The following is a 16,684-nucleotide window of genomic DNA, read 5'->3' as shown; positions in this document are numbered from 1 at the left end:
TCATCAATCATGCGTCATTCGAGGTAATTGACACTTCATTTGACTCGTTTTGACCCCCGTAACAAAAGCCCTATGCTTATTTTGTAGATCGTGTAACATTGATTTCGAATTTTTGAAAATAAAATCGGGTTTGGTATCCAGGAATTGTCCATGGAAGAAGATGTCATGTACTTCATTTTCAAATTTCCGATGTGTTTTGAAGAGGGAGGGAGACAGTGTGATGATATTAGGGAGAATGGAGGCGAGTTATAGGTTTCCGGCAGGAGAAGAAGGTCAATGTCAGCAAATCACTAACATGGTTAATATCCGTTAGTCGCGGCCCGTTAAAAACAAATACCCCTTTAGTTAGGACCGCCACCAGCCAAGTGCAAAATTAGGCATGTTATTTACCAATAGGTGATAGTTAGGATTATTTAAAACCAATTTTTCTTCTTTCTTTGATGCCTTTCGATTGAGGCTTTGGTGGTGAAAATGCGATAAAGTATTAGCAATAGAGGATATAAATAAGAGAACGATTCTAATAATATAATATCGATTTTTGCATTATATATATATGATGAATAGAAAATCAAATTCCTTCATTGTAATATTCTGCATTGGTTGGAAAGAACAGAAAATTTTTTATAAGGTGAATATTTTCACTGCCAAGACGTGTTTTGCGTGAGCAAGTAATTTGTTCGGTGAAAACAAGCCTGTGAGTTATCGATCACAGACAAAACGGGCGATGCATTAGTGCGACCGTCAAATAATTTTGATTTGTATAAATCGATAATGATTTTTAGTATTTAATTTGTTACATTATATTAATTTATAGGTCAATCAATACAAGAACTAATTAGTTAATAATTTTCCTTTTTTGTTGTAAAGTAATATTCGGCAAATATATCATCCGTAATTTATAACAAGAGAAAGTTGGGGAGGTTGGGAAAAGGTGGGGGAAAATGGATTTGGGAGAACCACAAACCAACACCCCCCCCCCCCCCGGTTGGGGGTTTATGAGAGAAAATGGGGAAACATACGCCTCCGTATGCTTTGTGCTATCACCAACACTTTCGTCGCCTTGGGTGACCCCATCCCCGCCTCCACCACATCCACGACGACGAGTGACGATTGTTACGGCGACGTCCATTAGGTGAGTTTGATGGCATTTGGTAGGCTTAAGCTGGAGGCAGTTTAAGGTGGCGGTGGTGTTGGAGGGGGGTTAAAAGGTTTTCGAAGTAGGACGATAATCCCTAATGCTTTTTCTCACACATGATCTGTTGTCGTAAATTAATGAGATCGCTACTAAAGCCCTCACGTGGTAAGTATGCAAATGTATGAGACGCTATTCACCTTCTCTCTTTAAAAATACGAACTAATAAAACCAAGTATATAATCCTCATTCCATTTAGACTCATTCAACACCTCATTAAATAAGGTCATCATTCATTATACATCTCATACTATGCTTCATTATACTTGCACAATTTATTTTTTCTTGTTCTTTGTATACACCTTACTATGATCGGATTCTTCGGCTCCTTTGCACACCATCTCCAACGATGTTTATCCTGCAGCAATCGTCTCAACTTGTCACAAGATGGCCACCTCATGCTCTTTGACTATTAAAACAATTTGTTTCTCATTGCATTACTAATAAAGATTAAGTCAAAGTTCAAATGATCTTCAAAAGAACGGTAAACAGTTCATCACTCCATTGTGAGCTATAATTATAGTAGTCACATTCATGTTCCAAAAATGAGAGAATATATTGAAATTAAATCTATACCCTTACATAAGAAGACATGCTATTCTAGCTTCGTTTAAATGGTAAAAGCTTTTGTTTTTAAAAGTGAAGATCATGGTTCAACGAAAGAAACTCTATGAAACTTCTAGGGAGTTCTAAATACTTGTGTGAATTCTGAACCCAAACACTATTAATTAGGGATAAGATCAGGACCGTACTCTTACTTGTACCCGAAAGTACCCTCACATAAAATCAGTTAATCTTGGTATCCATACCCGTACCAAATTTTATGGTATGGGTACGAGTGCGTGTACTTTGGGTACGGTACTCCTTTGGTGCCTCTGTGTTCTTTTTTCAAAAAATCTCTACTAAACTAGGTATCAGTAATGGTACGGTACCGACAATCAATTAACTACAATACAAAAACCGTTATACCAAAGCTAAAAATGAAACAAAAACCATAACATAAAATCCATTCAAAATCAAGTAATGAATACCAAAACATACAAAATATCCCAAAATAATAATAATAATAAATAAATATCAAAATGTTTAAAACCAAATTAACTTATGCAAAGAAAGTTAACATTCGTTTAATCATCGTTAGTCACCTTTCCATTTTCACTTTTCCTTTTCTTTATTTATTGCTTCTCAATTTTTATAGAAAAAAAAAGGAAAGAAATTTAATACATGTTATTTAACAACCAAACATATTAAAAAATAATAATAAATAATAACTATTATTACCCATGGCAATATCGTCATCTTTTAAAACGATCAAAATCCAATTATATTTTCATAAGATTTATTCTTTAAAATATATATAAAAAAACCCTTAGATATTCCAAAAGATTACCAAGTACCCGTAATACCTTACTTGTGCCCTAAAGTACCCGTATCTAAAATCAGTAAATATGAGTATCCATACCCATACCCATACCAAATAGACGGGTACGGGTATCAATATGAATACTAAACGGATATGAATGCGAATATTCGGGAAAAAAATTTCCATCCCACATTAATATATGCAAAATCACCCAGAGAAACCCAAAGAAATCAAAAGCCTGAATTAAATGCCAGATACCATAACAACGTGTATCTCGGAATATTAGAGAAATGTTAACTTTTGCAGAGAAAATGACAATTGACAAGTTAAATTACTATTATTTTTTCAATAAAAAAAAGGCAACAAAGCTTTATTGTTTTGTTTTTATATATTTAAACATGGGAAGTATTGATTATTAACTTATTATAGTCATGATTCCCTTCTCTTTTACAATATAATCTAATCTTCTATTTTTAACAAATATTTCTAATTTCAGTAGTATGTTTTTTTTTATTAACTTAACTATTAAGAACCAACTATTAAAGAGTGGTGATAAATATGCCTTAAAAGCGTGTTGGGTTACGGATGCTTTGATGTAGATACAATAAAATAAAATAAAAAGTTGTTACCATTCAAGTTTGTAACTAGCTTACCAATTGACAGAAACTAAGTTAGTGTTTAGACAATTTGATTGTGTAAAGGTGCGGTGTCATTAAACCCGCATAGTAAAATTTTCATATAACTCCATAAAAAAATCACACACTTAATTAAACGTATCACAAACCCATTGATCGCATTAAAAATGTTATGTCACATTCCATTTAACATAGTAATACAGATTTTAAGAATCTTAAGATTAGTTTATAACCCACTTCAAATTGGAAATTATCACTAGAGTATATATCATTTTACATTTATATTATTCTATTCAAATTCAATCAATCAACAAAATAACAAATATTTTAATTCAATTAGTATTTCTCGTCTTCTCTCGTTGTCACACTTTAAAACCAATTATTGAAACCCGGAATTATTCTTTCATTCAATTTAATCCAATAAGAGTAATTTGTAAAAATAATAATAAAATATTCCGTCTTTTCCGATGTGTGAAGTAGTGGTAGAAGCCCTTCAATGAAGACTGAGGTTCGATTCCCCATACAACACTTTGGAGGTCATGGTGGCTTAATGAAGAAAAACTAAGATCTTAATGATATCTAATTCGACCCTGAGAGCGTCCGGGTTTTACCAGTAGTGGGCTTTCGGATGGGTGAGTTTTCCACGAATTGGAGATAACCTCGAGGCACATAAGAGCTCCGTACATCTAGATTAGCTCAGCTGACCGTGACCATTTTACCATTGAGTCACTCCATGTAGAGTACGTAGACAATTATGAGATATATAAGACTACACGCTCTGGGTAGTAAATTGGGAATTTTTGGGGCGGTAAAACGGGGGGAGGGGGGGTTTCGGACGACCGGCGGTATGTTTTTCACACACTCTCTCTCTCATAGACACATACATATATATATGTGTATATATATATATATTGATTGTGACGGGAAAGAGATTTTAAACAACAGCGAAGCTTTATGAAGAAAAACTTTAAAGCCCGTTTTCATATGGCAATAACGTGAACGGCTTTAAAGCCCTTACATAGTGAAAAACAAAAATATTCTAATCCAAATGTAAAAGATGAAACTAGTCCGAAACTTTTTCTCTCTTTTTCCAGCTCGTCTCAAATTCAAACCCAGACTCGCTCGTCAACAAAGACACGCCAGCAGCCACGTTTCCACCACCCCTATAACTATTACACCCACTCCTTCCACTCTCACACTTTCAAACACAAACACACAACACACAACCACCCTTACTTTCAATCCTTAAAACCTCAGTCCTTAAATTCCTGTTCCAGTTTCAGATTATCCCAACTACCAAAAACCTTAATTCACACAAAACATGTTTTTTTCCGTCTCTTAACCAATCAATTAAATTCCGTCACCTTTTTTTTAAAGTTAATATTCCGGCGAAATGGTTTCCGGCCAAACGGTTACCGGCGGACCTACCGAGAAAACCCACCGCTCTAGGTGGTGGCGCGTGCACGACAATATTAATATTGGCGCGTCGTCTACCAACTCATTTTTGTTTGTATCGTTTATGGTGTTCAGTTCAGTTGGGTTTTTGTACACGTACATGATGTACACGAACCCTGGTTACGGAAACGGGTCGGGTTGTCGACCCGACAGTGAGGGTTCGTGGGCGATCGGGATGTTTTATGGGGATTCGCCGTTTACGCTTAAACCTATTGAAGCGGTGAGTAGGCTTTTGAAGTTTGATTAATTAAATTATGAAGTTAATAATTAATTTTGGGTTTTGAATTTGGTTAATTTTCAGATGAATGTTTGGGAGAATAAGAGCGCCGCATGGCCCGTGGCTAACCCGATTGTGACGTGCGGGTCGGTTACGGATTCCGGGTTCCCGAGCAACTTTGTTGCCGACCCGTTTCTTTATGTGAAGGTAAGTTTTGCACTAATTTGATCATCGAATTTGTTTTTTTTTTTTTAATTTGTTGGCTTTGATATTTACGAGGATGAATGATTTTAAAGAATTTGGTCTTTTGATTTTTAATTAATTTTCTTGTTTTTACATTTTTATTTGGGTTTTAAATTTGCTACTCTATTAATTAATGAATTAATTGTTTCATGTTCTTTTCTAAAAATTTGATCTTTGAAATTGTTATTTTTTATTTGATGGCTTTAATTTTACAAGTATGAAGGGATTTGAAGACATTTAATTTTTTGTTTGTGTGAATTAATTATTTGGTTTTTACATTTTTGTTTGATTTTATATTTGTAACTTTAATAATTGTAGTATGTCCTTTTGTACAAATTTGACCTTCGAAAATGCTTTTGTTAAAACAAATTATTGTTATAATTTTAAGAATTAACACAAGATTAGTGCTAAAACTTGAGAACTTTAGAAAATTCAGTAAAGAGAGAAAGTAGTGAAATGTATCACTTATGAATTTGTATGTATGAGGTGCATATTTTCCTTTACATTGAGCTAGTATTTATACTACAAAAGATTAACCTTTTCTCTAGACAAGATTAACTATTTGATGGTCATGTAGTATGGGACATTATCAATAAGTTTGACAAAGAGCTCATCCACTTGCTTGGTAGATCTAGATGGGTAAATCTTGATCTTGAATAATAGATATTCATAACACCCCCCCTTGGATGACACTTTGCAAACTTTGGGATATTGAATTACTGCCTCATTAAAAACCTTGCTAAAGGAAAACCCAATGGGAAAAAACTTTAGCTAAGGGAAAAAGAGTGCAGTATATAGCTCCCCCTCAAATTGCAGGTCGTTACATTGTTCGTACATGGCGCATGCCAATATCATGAATATGTTTCCTGAATGTTGCTGTGGGAAGTGCTTTTGTGAAAAGATCAGCTGAGTTGTTGCTGGACTGGACATATCTCATTTCAACCTGATTGTCTTTAATAAGGTCTCGAGTATACTCAAAGTATCTTGGTGGTATATGCTTTGTTCTGTCACTTTTGATATATCCTTCCTTCATTTGCGAGACACAAGCTGCATTATCTTCATAGATAGGAGTTGGAATTCGATCTTTCTCTAGTCCACAAGAAATCAATATGTGTCGTGACATAGATCTTAACCATACACATTCTCTTGAAGCTTCATGCAATGCAATGACTTCAGCATGATTTGAAGATGTTGCAATGAGTGTTTGTTTCTGAGAATGCCATGAAATCGCAGTTCCTCCATTCTTAAATACATATCCAGTTTGAGATTTTGCTTTATGGGGATCAGATAAATAACCTGCATCTGCATAACCAACTAACCCTTCTTTTGAATCGTTAGGATAAAATAAACCTAAATCAACAGTTCCTTTTAAATACCGAAAAATATGTTTAATGCCATTCCAATGTCTTTTAGTAGGGGATGAACTGAATCTTGCCAATAAATTAACTGCAAAAGAAATGTCAGGTCTTGTACAGTTAGTAAGATACATAAGTGCTCCAATTGCACTGAGGTATGGTACTTCGGGACTAAGAATCTCTTCATTATCTTCGCAAGGACGAAATGGATCATTGTCAACATTGAGTGATCTAACAACCATCGGTGTGCTTAAAGGATTTGCTTTGTCCATATTGAAACGTTTTAAGAGTTTCTCAGTATAAGTTGACTGATGCACAAGTATCCCATTATGCATATGCTCAATTTGTAAACCAAGACAATATTTGGTTTTTCCAAGATCTTTCATTTCGAATTCTTTCTTTAAAATAGCAATTGCTTCATTAATTTCCTTTTGTGTCCCAATTAAATTTAGATCGTCAACATACACAGCTATGATCACATATCCTGATGTTGTCTTCTTGATGAAGACACATGGACAAATAAGATTATTTGTGTATCCTTTGCTTATTAAATAATCACTCAAACGATTGTACCACATCCTTCCAGATTGTTTCAGTCCATACAAGGATCTTTGTAATTTGATGGAATACATTTCCTTAGGCTTTGAGCTTATTGCATCGGGGAGTTTAAATCCTTTGGGAATTTTCATATAGATGTCACTATCTAGTGATCCATACAACTAAGCTGTGACAACATCCATAAGGCGCATCTCTAAATTTTTAGAGACTGCTAAGCTGATTAAATATCTAAACGTAATAGCATCCATGACAGGAGAATACGTTTCTTCATAGTCAATTCCTGGCCTCTGAGAAAAACCTTGAGCTACAAGTCTTGCTTTATATCTTGTAACTTCATTTTTCTCATTTCGTTTTCTCACAAAAACCCATTTATATCCTACAGGTTTCATTGACTTTGGTGTAATGACAATAGGTCCAAAAACCTTTCGATTGTTTAGTGAGTTTAATTCAGCTTGCATAGCATCTTTCCATTTGTTCCAATCTTGTCGATTTTTACAATCATCTACAGATTTTGGTTCAGGGTCATCATTTTCTTCCATGATATCGCTTGCCACAGAATAAGAAAATATATCATCAATATTTTCCATTTCATCTCGATCCCACATTATATGTGATTAACCATAGTTTATTGACAATTCTTTATTGGAATCATTTATTTCTTCTTGAGGAAATGTTATATCATTTATTCTTTACTGAGGGAAGGTTTTGTCAATCATTCCTTCCTTAGGGTCAGTATCCTTCTCAGAACCCTTTCTTTTTCGAGGATTTTTATCCTTTGAACCGATTGGCCTTCCACGTTTTAAACGTTTTTGAGATTCATGAGGCGCATTATTATGGTTTTGCTTGCTTGGAATCTCAACTCGAGCTGGAGCATTAGCAGCTGGTATATGAGATTTAGTGACCCTGTTTATATCAGTAAATGCATCAGGTAACTGATTTGCAATTTCTTGTAGATGTATTATTTTTTGAACCCCTGTCTCACTTTGTTTTGATCTTGGGTCTAGGTGTAACAATGATGGCACACACCATGATATATCTCTTTCTTGCTTTTTCATTTCTCCCCCTAATGCTGGGAACATTGTCTCGTTAAAATGACAATCAGCAAAACGTGCTGTAAATACATCACCTGTTAAAGGTTCAAGGTATCTTATGATGGAAGATGTTTCATATCCAACATATATTCCCAACCTTCTTTGGGGACCCATTTTTGTGCGTTGTGATGGTGCAATAGGAACATACACAGCACAACCAAAAATTCTAAGATGAGAGATATTTGGCTCATTTCCAGAAACAAGTTGTGTGGGAGAGTATTTATGATTTGCACTTGGTCTTATGCGGATTAATGATCCAGCATGCATAATTGCATGACCCCAAATAGAAACAGGGAGTTTTGTCCTCATTATTAATGGTCTAGCTATTAGCTGAAGGCGTTTGATCAACGACTCGGCTAAGCCATTTTGTGTGTGTACATGAGCAACAGGGTGTTCTACAACAATTCCCACAGACATGCAATAATCATCAAAAGCATGTGATGTAAATTCTCCCGCATTATCAAGCCTTACTCTTTTAATGGTATAATCCGGAAAATGTGCACGTAATTTGATAATTTGAGCAAGAAATTTTGCAAAAGCAACATTACGAGTCGATAATAAAGAGATATTAGACCATCTGCTGGATGCGTCTATTAAGACCATGAAGTATCTAAATGGTCCACATGGTGGATGAATTGGTCCACATATGTCACATTGAATTCTTTCAAGAAACATTGGTGTTTCTTTATCGACTTTTAATGGCGAAGGCCTTGTAATTAATTTTCCAAGAGAACAAGATGTACATTGAGGCATTTTATCTATTTTGTGGATCTTTTGACCTTTCAGTGGATGCCCATGTGTATTTTCAATGATCCTTTTCATCATTGTGGATCCTGGATGGCCTAATCTGTCATGCCATAAGTTTATGATACCAGAATCGTAACAATTTTCTTTGACTGCCATATGTGCTTGAGGCACATTTATATATGTATAATGCAAACCAGAATGGAGCATTGGCAATTTTTTCAATATTTGATCTTTGCTTATGATATGCAAATATTTTTCATTACTAACAGTCCTTGACTGAGTATCATATCCATTATGATATATGTTCCTGAAACTCAACAAATTTCTTGTTGATTTTGGGGAAAATAAAGCATTTTCTATTTTGAGCTTTGTACCATTTGGTAATGCTAAATTAGCTTTTCCCACTCATTCTATTAAGTTTGTAGGACCTGATATTTTATTGATGATCCCTTTTGTTGGTTTCAGTTCATAAAAATATTTTTTAGATCTAAGTATAGTATGCGTGGCTCCACTATCCGCTATACATATATCTTCTTCATTTGTTTGATCTTGTGCTCCGGTGATTTTCATTTTAAATCTTGAAAAATATTAAGAGAAAAAAAAATAAGTGTATAACGAAGACATATGATATTTTAATAAGAACTTTAATTGAAACACAAGTAGTACATGGAAGAGAAACTACATAATTAAAGATAATGAGAACACACTTAATAATTGCATCTAATTATAGTAGTCAAGCAACTTTGTTTCAAAGTTCCACCCCAAAGTCTTCAACGCTCAGCTCAACATTGATATTATTAAAGTTATCAACATGGTTCACTTCTTTCTCTTTTCCTTTTAGAGAGGCTTGGTACAGTTCACACAGATGTGGAGCTGTGCGACAAGCCTTTGCCCAGTGGTTTGTACTTCCACATCTAAAACATGAAGTGCCATTGTTTTCGGACCTACCAGCTTCATTCCATTTATTTTGGTGGTTGGAATTGGTATTGTGTGGGACATGATAATTATTGGCTCTCTGGTTACGACCACGACCACGGCCACGACCACGACCGTAAGAGTTATTGTTCCATTTGAATGGATGCTTACGATCATTAAAATGCTTTTTGTCAAAATGACCACGTCCACGTCCACGGCCTCGTCCTCGACTTTGTTCCCATTTATGATCAGAATTTTTATGAGAACTTTTGTGAGCAACATGTGCTTCTGGTATTGCTAATGAACCCGTGGGACGAGATTGATGATTTTTCATCAATAATTCATTATTTTTCTCGGCTACAAGGAGTAATGCATTTAGATCAGAGTATCTCTTAAAATTCTGCAAACGATAATGTGTTTGCAAGTTTATATTTGATGCATGAAACGTGGAGAAAGTTTTCTCTAACTTTTCTTCCTCTGTTACGGGATACCCACAAAATTCTAGCTTTGAACAAATTCGGTATAAAGCAGAGGTGTAATCATTTACCCTCTTAAAATCTTGGAACCTAAGACTGTTCCATTCATCTCTAGAAGTAGGAAGTAAAACTTCCTTTAGATGACCGAATCTGCTTTTCAAATCTTCCCATATCATATATGGGTTATCATAATTAAAATACTCATGCTGTAGCAATTCATCAATATGTTTATGGATGAAAACATCAGCTCTTGCTTTATCCTGGTCAGAGCAATCATTGTATTCTTGAATTGCGTCTAACACATCCATAGATTTTAAATGTCTTTTGACATTTGCTGTCCAAGACATATAATTTTCTCCAGAAATGTTGAGTGCTGGGAATTCGAGTTTTGCTATACTTGACATTTTGTTGCTAAACATAATAGAGCAAATAATAAGATAAATATTAGAATCCATATATATCAATCAACAATGAGATACAATACATTGGTAGAGCTATAAACATATAAAAGAAAAAGAACATGCCGAACTCTTCAGATGGGAGATTAAAAATTAGAATGAGAAGTAGTATAAGCATTATAGTGACCAACATCAAAACCGGGTGAATCATTTTGAGAATTTTATCTTGGATAAATTTAATAAGAAGAATGTTTGTTGTAAATGAAATGGGATTAATGATTGGTTATTTATAGTGGAGGTTTATAACCCATTTATAACGGTTATATTACCGTTTATAACGGTAATATTACCGTTTGTGTGTGTGTATATATATAATATATAATATTAATTATTTTAAAGTAAGATAATAATTAAGATATTAAATACAGTTTATTTTATAAAATATATATAATTAGTATGCACAATAATAAGAATAGAATTGTTAGTGTAAATAAATCTAACTTCTAAATGAGATATTAGTGTGCATATATAAATAAAAGTTAGAATAGTTATCAAATTTTAATAACAATGTTTATACACATTATTGCTATTACTCAGTATATTAGTTAGTATATGTATATGCATAGATATATATCTAATGTACATAATTAAAGAAGTGTTTATGATGCTTATGTAGATACCTTTGTGTCTATTACCTTTCTTGGTTAGGATATAAGCGGCTCGTGCTGATAACGTGTTATAATTTTAAGAATTAACACAAGATTAGTGCTAAAACTTGAGAACTTTAGAAAATTTAGTAAAGAGAGAAAGTAGTGAAATGTATCACTTATGAATTTGTACGTATGAGGTGCATATTCTCCTTTACATTGAGCTAGTATTTATACTACAAAAGATTAACCTTTTCTCTAGACAAGATTAACTATTTGATAGTCATGTAGTATGGGACATTATCAATAAGTTTGACAAAGAGCTCATCCACTTGCTTGGTAGATCTAGATGGGTAAATCTTGATCTTGAATAATAGATATTCATAACAATTATGAGGTTTTAATTTTACGAGGATGAAGTTTTTTAAAAAAATTGTGTTTTTGAATTAATTCTTGGGTTTTTAAAATTTTGTTTTGACTTTTTTATATTTGCAACTTTGATAATTGCTTTATGTTACCTTGTACAAATTTGATCCTTGAATACTGTTCACGAGTGGAGCCTGAGTCGAGCTAGGGTGGTTTCGAGCTTGGGCTCGAAATTAAACGAGACAACTTGGCTAGACTTTAGCTTGATTTTGAAGTTAAACAAGCTTAAGAATGAGTCAACGGGCCGAGCCATGACTCGAGCCGAGTCTGAGTCGATTTTGGCTCGATTACAAAAATGATCCAAATCAACTTAGAATGTTTCAAATCAACCTTTTGTAGCTAGTTTTATTCAAGCTTTTATCGAGCGAGCCGCGAGCCCGAGCTTTTTGAATAGGGCTTTTTTATTTTTTATTTTTGTTATTTATTTATATATTTTATTAGACGGCTTTTAATATTACGAGGATGAATGAGCTTTAACGAAGTTTGGGTTTCGGTTGTTCGAATTAATTTTGTACTAGTGTGATGGAGATACATGTGATAAGTTTGACATCATTTGCCGACTAAAGTTCTTGCATTTTTGTTTGGATTTTATATTTGTAAATATAATGCTTGTTTTCATCGTAATTATCATTTCACCCATGACAACTATTTCGACTTCTTATATGTTTTTGGTGTATTCGCACAACTAGAAAAACATGAAGATTGGAGAATTCGTCATTGATTTAAAATATATACTATTGGAAGGATGAAATGATTTTATTTCCTAAAAATAGCTTTTAGAATATTTTTATCTTCTAAAGTTTGTCACATTCTCTTTAAACTGAAATACCGGATGTTTTATATTTTAAAAATACTTTACTATAACGTAACTGAAATATCGGATGTTTTATATTTTAAAAATACTTTACTATAACGTATGGGGTTACCTTGTGCCATTAAGTTATCCGGGTAGTCGGAGCTAGGTTAAAAAATGGTTAAAGGAGATATATGAAAATAAGATCAACTTGTGTGATTTGATTATTGATTTAACGGGTGAGAAAAAGAAAAAGATGTAACCGGGCCCGGTTATATAACCATTTTATACTTTATAATTAAAGTAAAAGACTAAATCGCATCTACAATTGTTTTAAGTAGGTTTTTAATTCTCGATAAAGAAAAAGATGCAGCCGGGCCCAGTTATACAACCGTTTTATACTTTCTAATTAAATGTATACCTACAATTGTTTACGTATGTTTTTACTCTCTACTTACTTTTAGTTCCGTATTTATTTTACTTAATTACTTATTTAATTTTTTTCATTAATAATGTTGATCGTGTATTAATTACGAAAGGTTCACTCGGGGTGAGTAAGACCTTAGAGACTATAATCGTTATGACAGTTGATCTCTCGTTTAAGGAAATTTCACTTGGGTACTAGGGTAGTCCCAGTCACTTTAAAAAAAAATATTGTTTTCATTGTACAATAGTTCATTAAAAAACAACCAAACGATTTACAATGAAGTGGCAGGTAAGCGGGCAACAAGCTGTGCCGCAACCCCCTTTTGGGTAGCAAATCCAATTCTACTAATGAAAAGAATTGGATTTGTTTTCATTTATAGATGTTGATCGAGTATTTTATATGGATCACTAATTTTCTTCGTATCATTGTAGACTAGTGATATTTATTACGTGAAAATGAAATGAATATGAGATAATAACAAAATTTGTAAAATATAATTAAAATGAATAAATACAAATGTATATTTCATGATCGCTTTACCAATAATCAACTATTTACTTTTCCAAGTCTTTTGTTCGTGGTCGACAAGCTTAAATGAATGTTCCTTTTCCATGGAATTTAACTAGCTTTCTTTTTGTCCAAGAAATTTATGTTAAATACAAAAAAGAAATATTTAGTTTGACCGTCGACTTATTCTGTTACAGGGTGACGTTTTGTACTTATTCTTTGAGACCAAGAATTCGATCACCATGCAAGGAGATATTGGGGTTGCTCGAAGCACAGACAATGGCGCGTCATGGGAACAACTGGGAGTCGTGTTGGATGAAGAATGGCATCTTTCATATCCATACGTGTTTGACTACAACGGTCAAGTATGATCTTAAAACCATTAACTCAGGGTGGTCGCGGTTTAGTTTGACCGGTTTTGACAAAAAAACTGAATCTTAAACGATAAAATCACCCGGCCCGTCTTAATGGATTGATATTTTGAATAGTTACTTTTATTAAAAGTTTAAATTGAAAAAACGTTAAAGAATATAATAAGATATAATAACAAATAAGATATAATTAATATGATATAAATACATACATAATTTTCCGGAAATGAGGAAAATAAGTAAAAGATATCTAAAAAGTTTAATTAATATGATATAAATACATACATAATTTTACATGTTTTCATATATAAATAAAAATGACTGATTGTCCTGTTCACTTTACACGACCGGTTCCAAGTTTCATAATCGGCATAAACTACAGACCTGCTGAACCGGCTGACTTGCTTCAGTTTGTGCAGTTCGGTTGCTTTTAACATTTATGAGCACTCTTTAAAAAGATAATTATAAAATTAGATATTTTGTTTTGTTTATTGACTTATGTTATGTACTTTGTTATCAGATATACATGATGCCCGAAGGAAGTAAAAAGGGTGATCTTCGTCTTTACCGAGCCGTCGAGTTTCCGCTAAGTTGGAAACTCGAAAAAGTCATCTTGAAACGGCCTCTTATCGATTCTGTTATCGTCAAATATGAATCAAAATACTGGCTTTTCGGTTCGGATCACAGCAGAATCAGCACCAAAAAGAACGGAGAGCTAGAAATCTGGTACAGCAACACCCCCTTCGGTCCATACAAACAACACAAAAAAAATCCGGTTTACAACACTGACAAACAAGCTGGGGCTCGAAACGGAGGCCGGCCCTTTTTCTACAACGGACACATGTATCGGTTAGGTCAAGACGATGGTGAAACGTACGGGAAACGTGTTCGTGTGTTCAAAGTTGAGGTTCTTACCCCTCATTGTTACAAAGAAACCGAAGTCGATTTAGGATTTGTAAAACCGACAAAAGGTAAAAACGCATGGAATGGTGCTCGGTCCCATCATTTAGACGTGCAACGGTTAAATTCGGGTCAATGGATCGCGGTTTCCGACGGGGACCGAGTTCCGTCTGGTGACATGACTAGACGCTGCATTGTCGGGTGGTGGTTGATATTAGCTGCGGGTTCGCTTGTTATAATATTGGGCATGTTACTTGGGTTCGTGCGGTGCATTGTCCCGTTAAGTTGGTGCCCAGATAGTATAAAGAAACGAAGTGACTCGTTTTTGGTTTGGGAGCGGTCGAGCATGTTGGCGTCCCGGTTAAGACATTGGTTAGGCCGGTTGAACCGCGTGAGTTCGGTTCTTCGATGCAAGATGAACCCGAAAACGAGCCTAGGTCGGTTTGCATTTGTGGTCATATTAATCACTTCCATCGTGTTAATGTGTGTTGGGATCGGGTACATAAACAGTGGAACCGGGGCCCACGAGTTGTATGCGATTAACCACCATTACTCTCAGTTTACAATGTTAGCAATGACGTACGATGCGCGTTTATGGAACTTAAAATGGTATGTAAAACATTACTCGCAATGCCCCTCGGTTCGTGAAATCGTGGTGGTGTGGAACAAAGGGACCCCACCGAACCCGACAGAGTTCGACTCGGCGGTCCCGGTGAGAATCCGTGTGGAGAAAACTAACTCATTAAACAACCGGTTCAAACTCGACCCGATGATAAAGACCCGAGCTGTCCTCGAGCTAGATGACGACATCATCATGAGTTGCGATTACATTGAACGCGGGTTCAAAATATGGCGGGAGAATCCCGATCGACTGGTCGGGTTTTACCCGCGGTTGGTCAACGGGCTCGGCCCATTGGAGTACCGAGGCGAGAAACATGCTCGGAAGTTCAATGGGTATAACATGATATTGACCGGGGCGGCGTTTATTGATCATCAAGCCGCGTTTGAGCGGTATTGGAGTAATGAGGCCGCGGCAGGGCGGGCGGCCGTGGACAAGGTTTTCAACTGTGAGGACGTGTTGATGAATTTCTTGTACGCGAATGCTACGTCATTGAATTCGGTTGAGTATGTTAAACCGGCTTGGGCTCTTGACACTTCGAAATTCTCAGGGGTCGCGATAAGTGAAAACACGCAAGCGCATTATCGGGTTCGAAGCGGTTGCTTGGATAAATTCACGGCGGTGTACGGCGGCATATCGGACCGGTTAGTGGAGTTTAGCCGGCGGAAGGATGGTTGGGATCAATAGCGCCAAATGTACATTTGGGTATTGTTTTAGAAGTGTGGTTTATTTTATTTATTGAAAGTGAATGGTTTTGGTTTTGGTTTTGTGTGAGGTTGGTTAAGTGTTGATTAGGTTGTGTGTTTAGGTGGAAAGTGAAGTTTGTACATAATATACCTTTGAAGATAAAGGAGGCTTTATTTTTGGGTTGTTAACTTTGAGGATTGGCGCTCAGTTTAGATTTAAAAGTTTTAGAAAAAGGTTTAACAAAGTACATCACTTCTAGAACATTCTATTTTCAGAGACGAGATAAAGTATAAGGAAAATAAGTATTATTAAGGCTGAGGGGTGTGGAGCGCGAGAGGGGGCGCGTGAGCCCATCCGCTCGCGCCCCGGGGCGCGAGCACCACACCACCGAGGCGCGAGAGAGGCGCGAGAGGGGCGCGAGCACGCAGACCAAGGCAGGCGCAAGAGGGCTAGCGGGTGAAAGTGGGCGTAAAGTTGGCCTGGGAATGCGTGAAGAGCCGTTGGGGCTTGAAATAGAGCCGTTGGCTCTTTATTTTTATTAAAAAAAAAAAAAAAATTTCTCTATAAAACCAATATCACATACCACCCAAAACCAATATCACATACCAATATCACATACCACACCCAAAACCCAAAATCACCCCATCTTCCAAACCTTTTTT

General features: G+C 35.3%; 1 protein-coding gene across 1 annotated transcript; it reads left to right on the top strand.

The window, feature by feature from the left end:
- Positions 1-4,249: 4,249 nt before the first annotated feature.
- Positions 4,250-16,247, top strand: LOC143551655 (glucosamine inositolphosphorylceramide transferase 1-like). Its single transcript, XM_077042048.1, has 4 exons — positions 4,250-4,865; positions 4,947-5,069; positions 13,643-13,810; positions 14,337-16,247. Exons 1-4 carry the CDS (start codon positions 4,584-4,586, stop codon positions 16,020-16,022), a joined length of 2,259 nt encoding a protein of 752 aa, XP_076898163.1. The 5' UTR covers positions 4,250-4,583; the 3' UTR covers positions 16,023-16,247.
- Positions 16,248-16,684: the final 437 nt, after the last annotated feature.

This window comes from Bidens hawaiensis, unplaced genomic scaffold (assembly GCF_021521415.1).
Source record: "Bidens hawaiensis isolate Kalapana, Puna unplaced genomic scaffold, B.hawaiensis_p1.1 tig00016505_1, whole genome shotgun sequence".
Taxonomy (NCBI): Eukaryota; Viridiplantae; Streptophyta; class Magnoliopsida; order Asterales; family Asteraceae; genus Bidens; species Bidens hawaiensis.
Note: the sequence above shows the minus strand (reverse complement) of the source record. Positions and strands in the feature narration are given on the sequence as shown.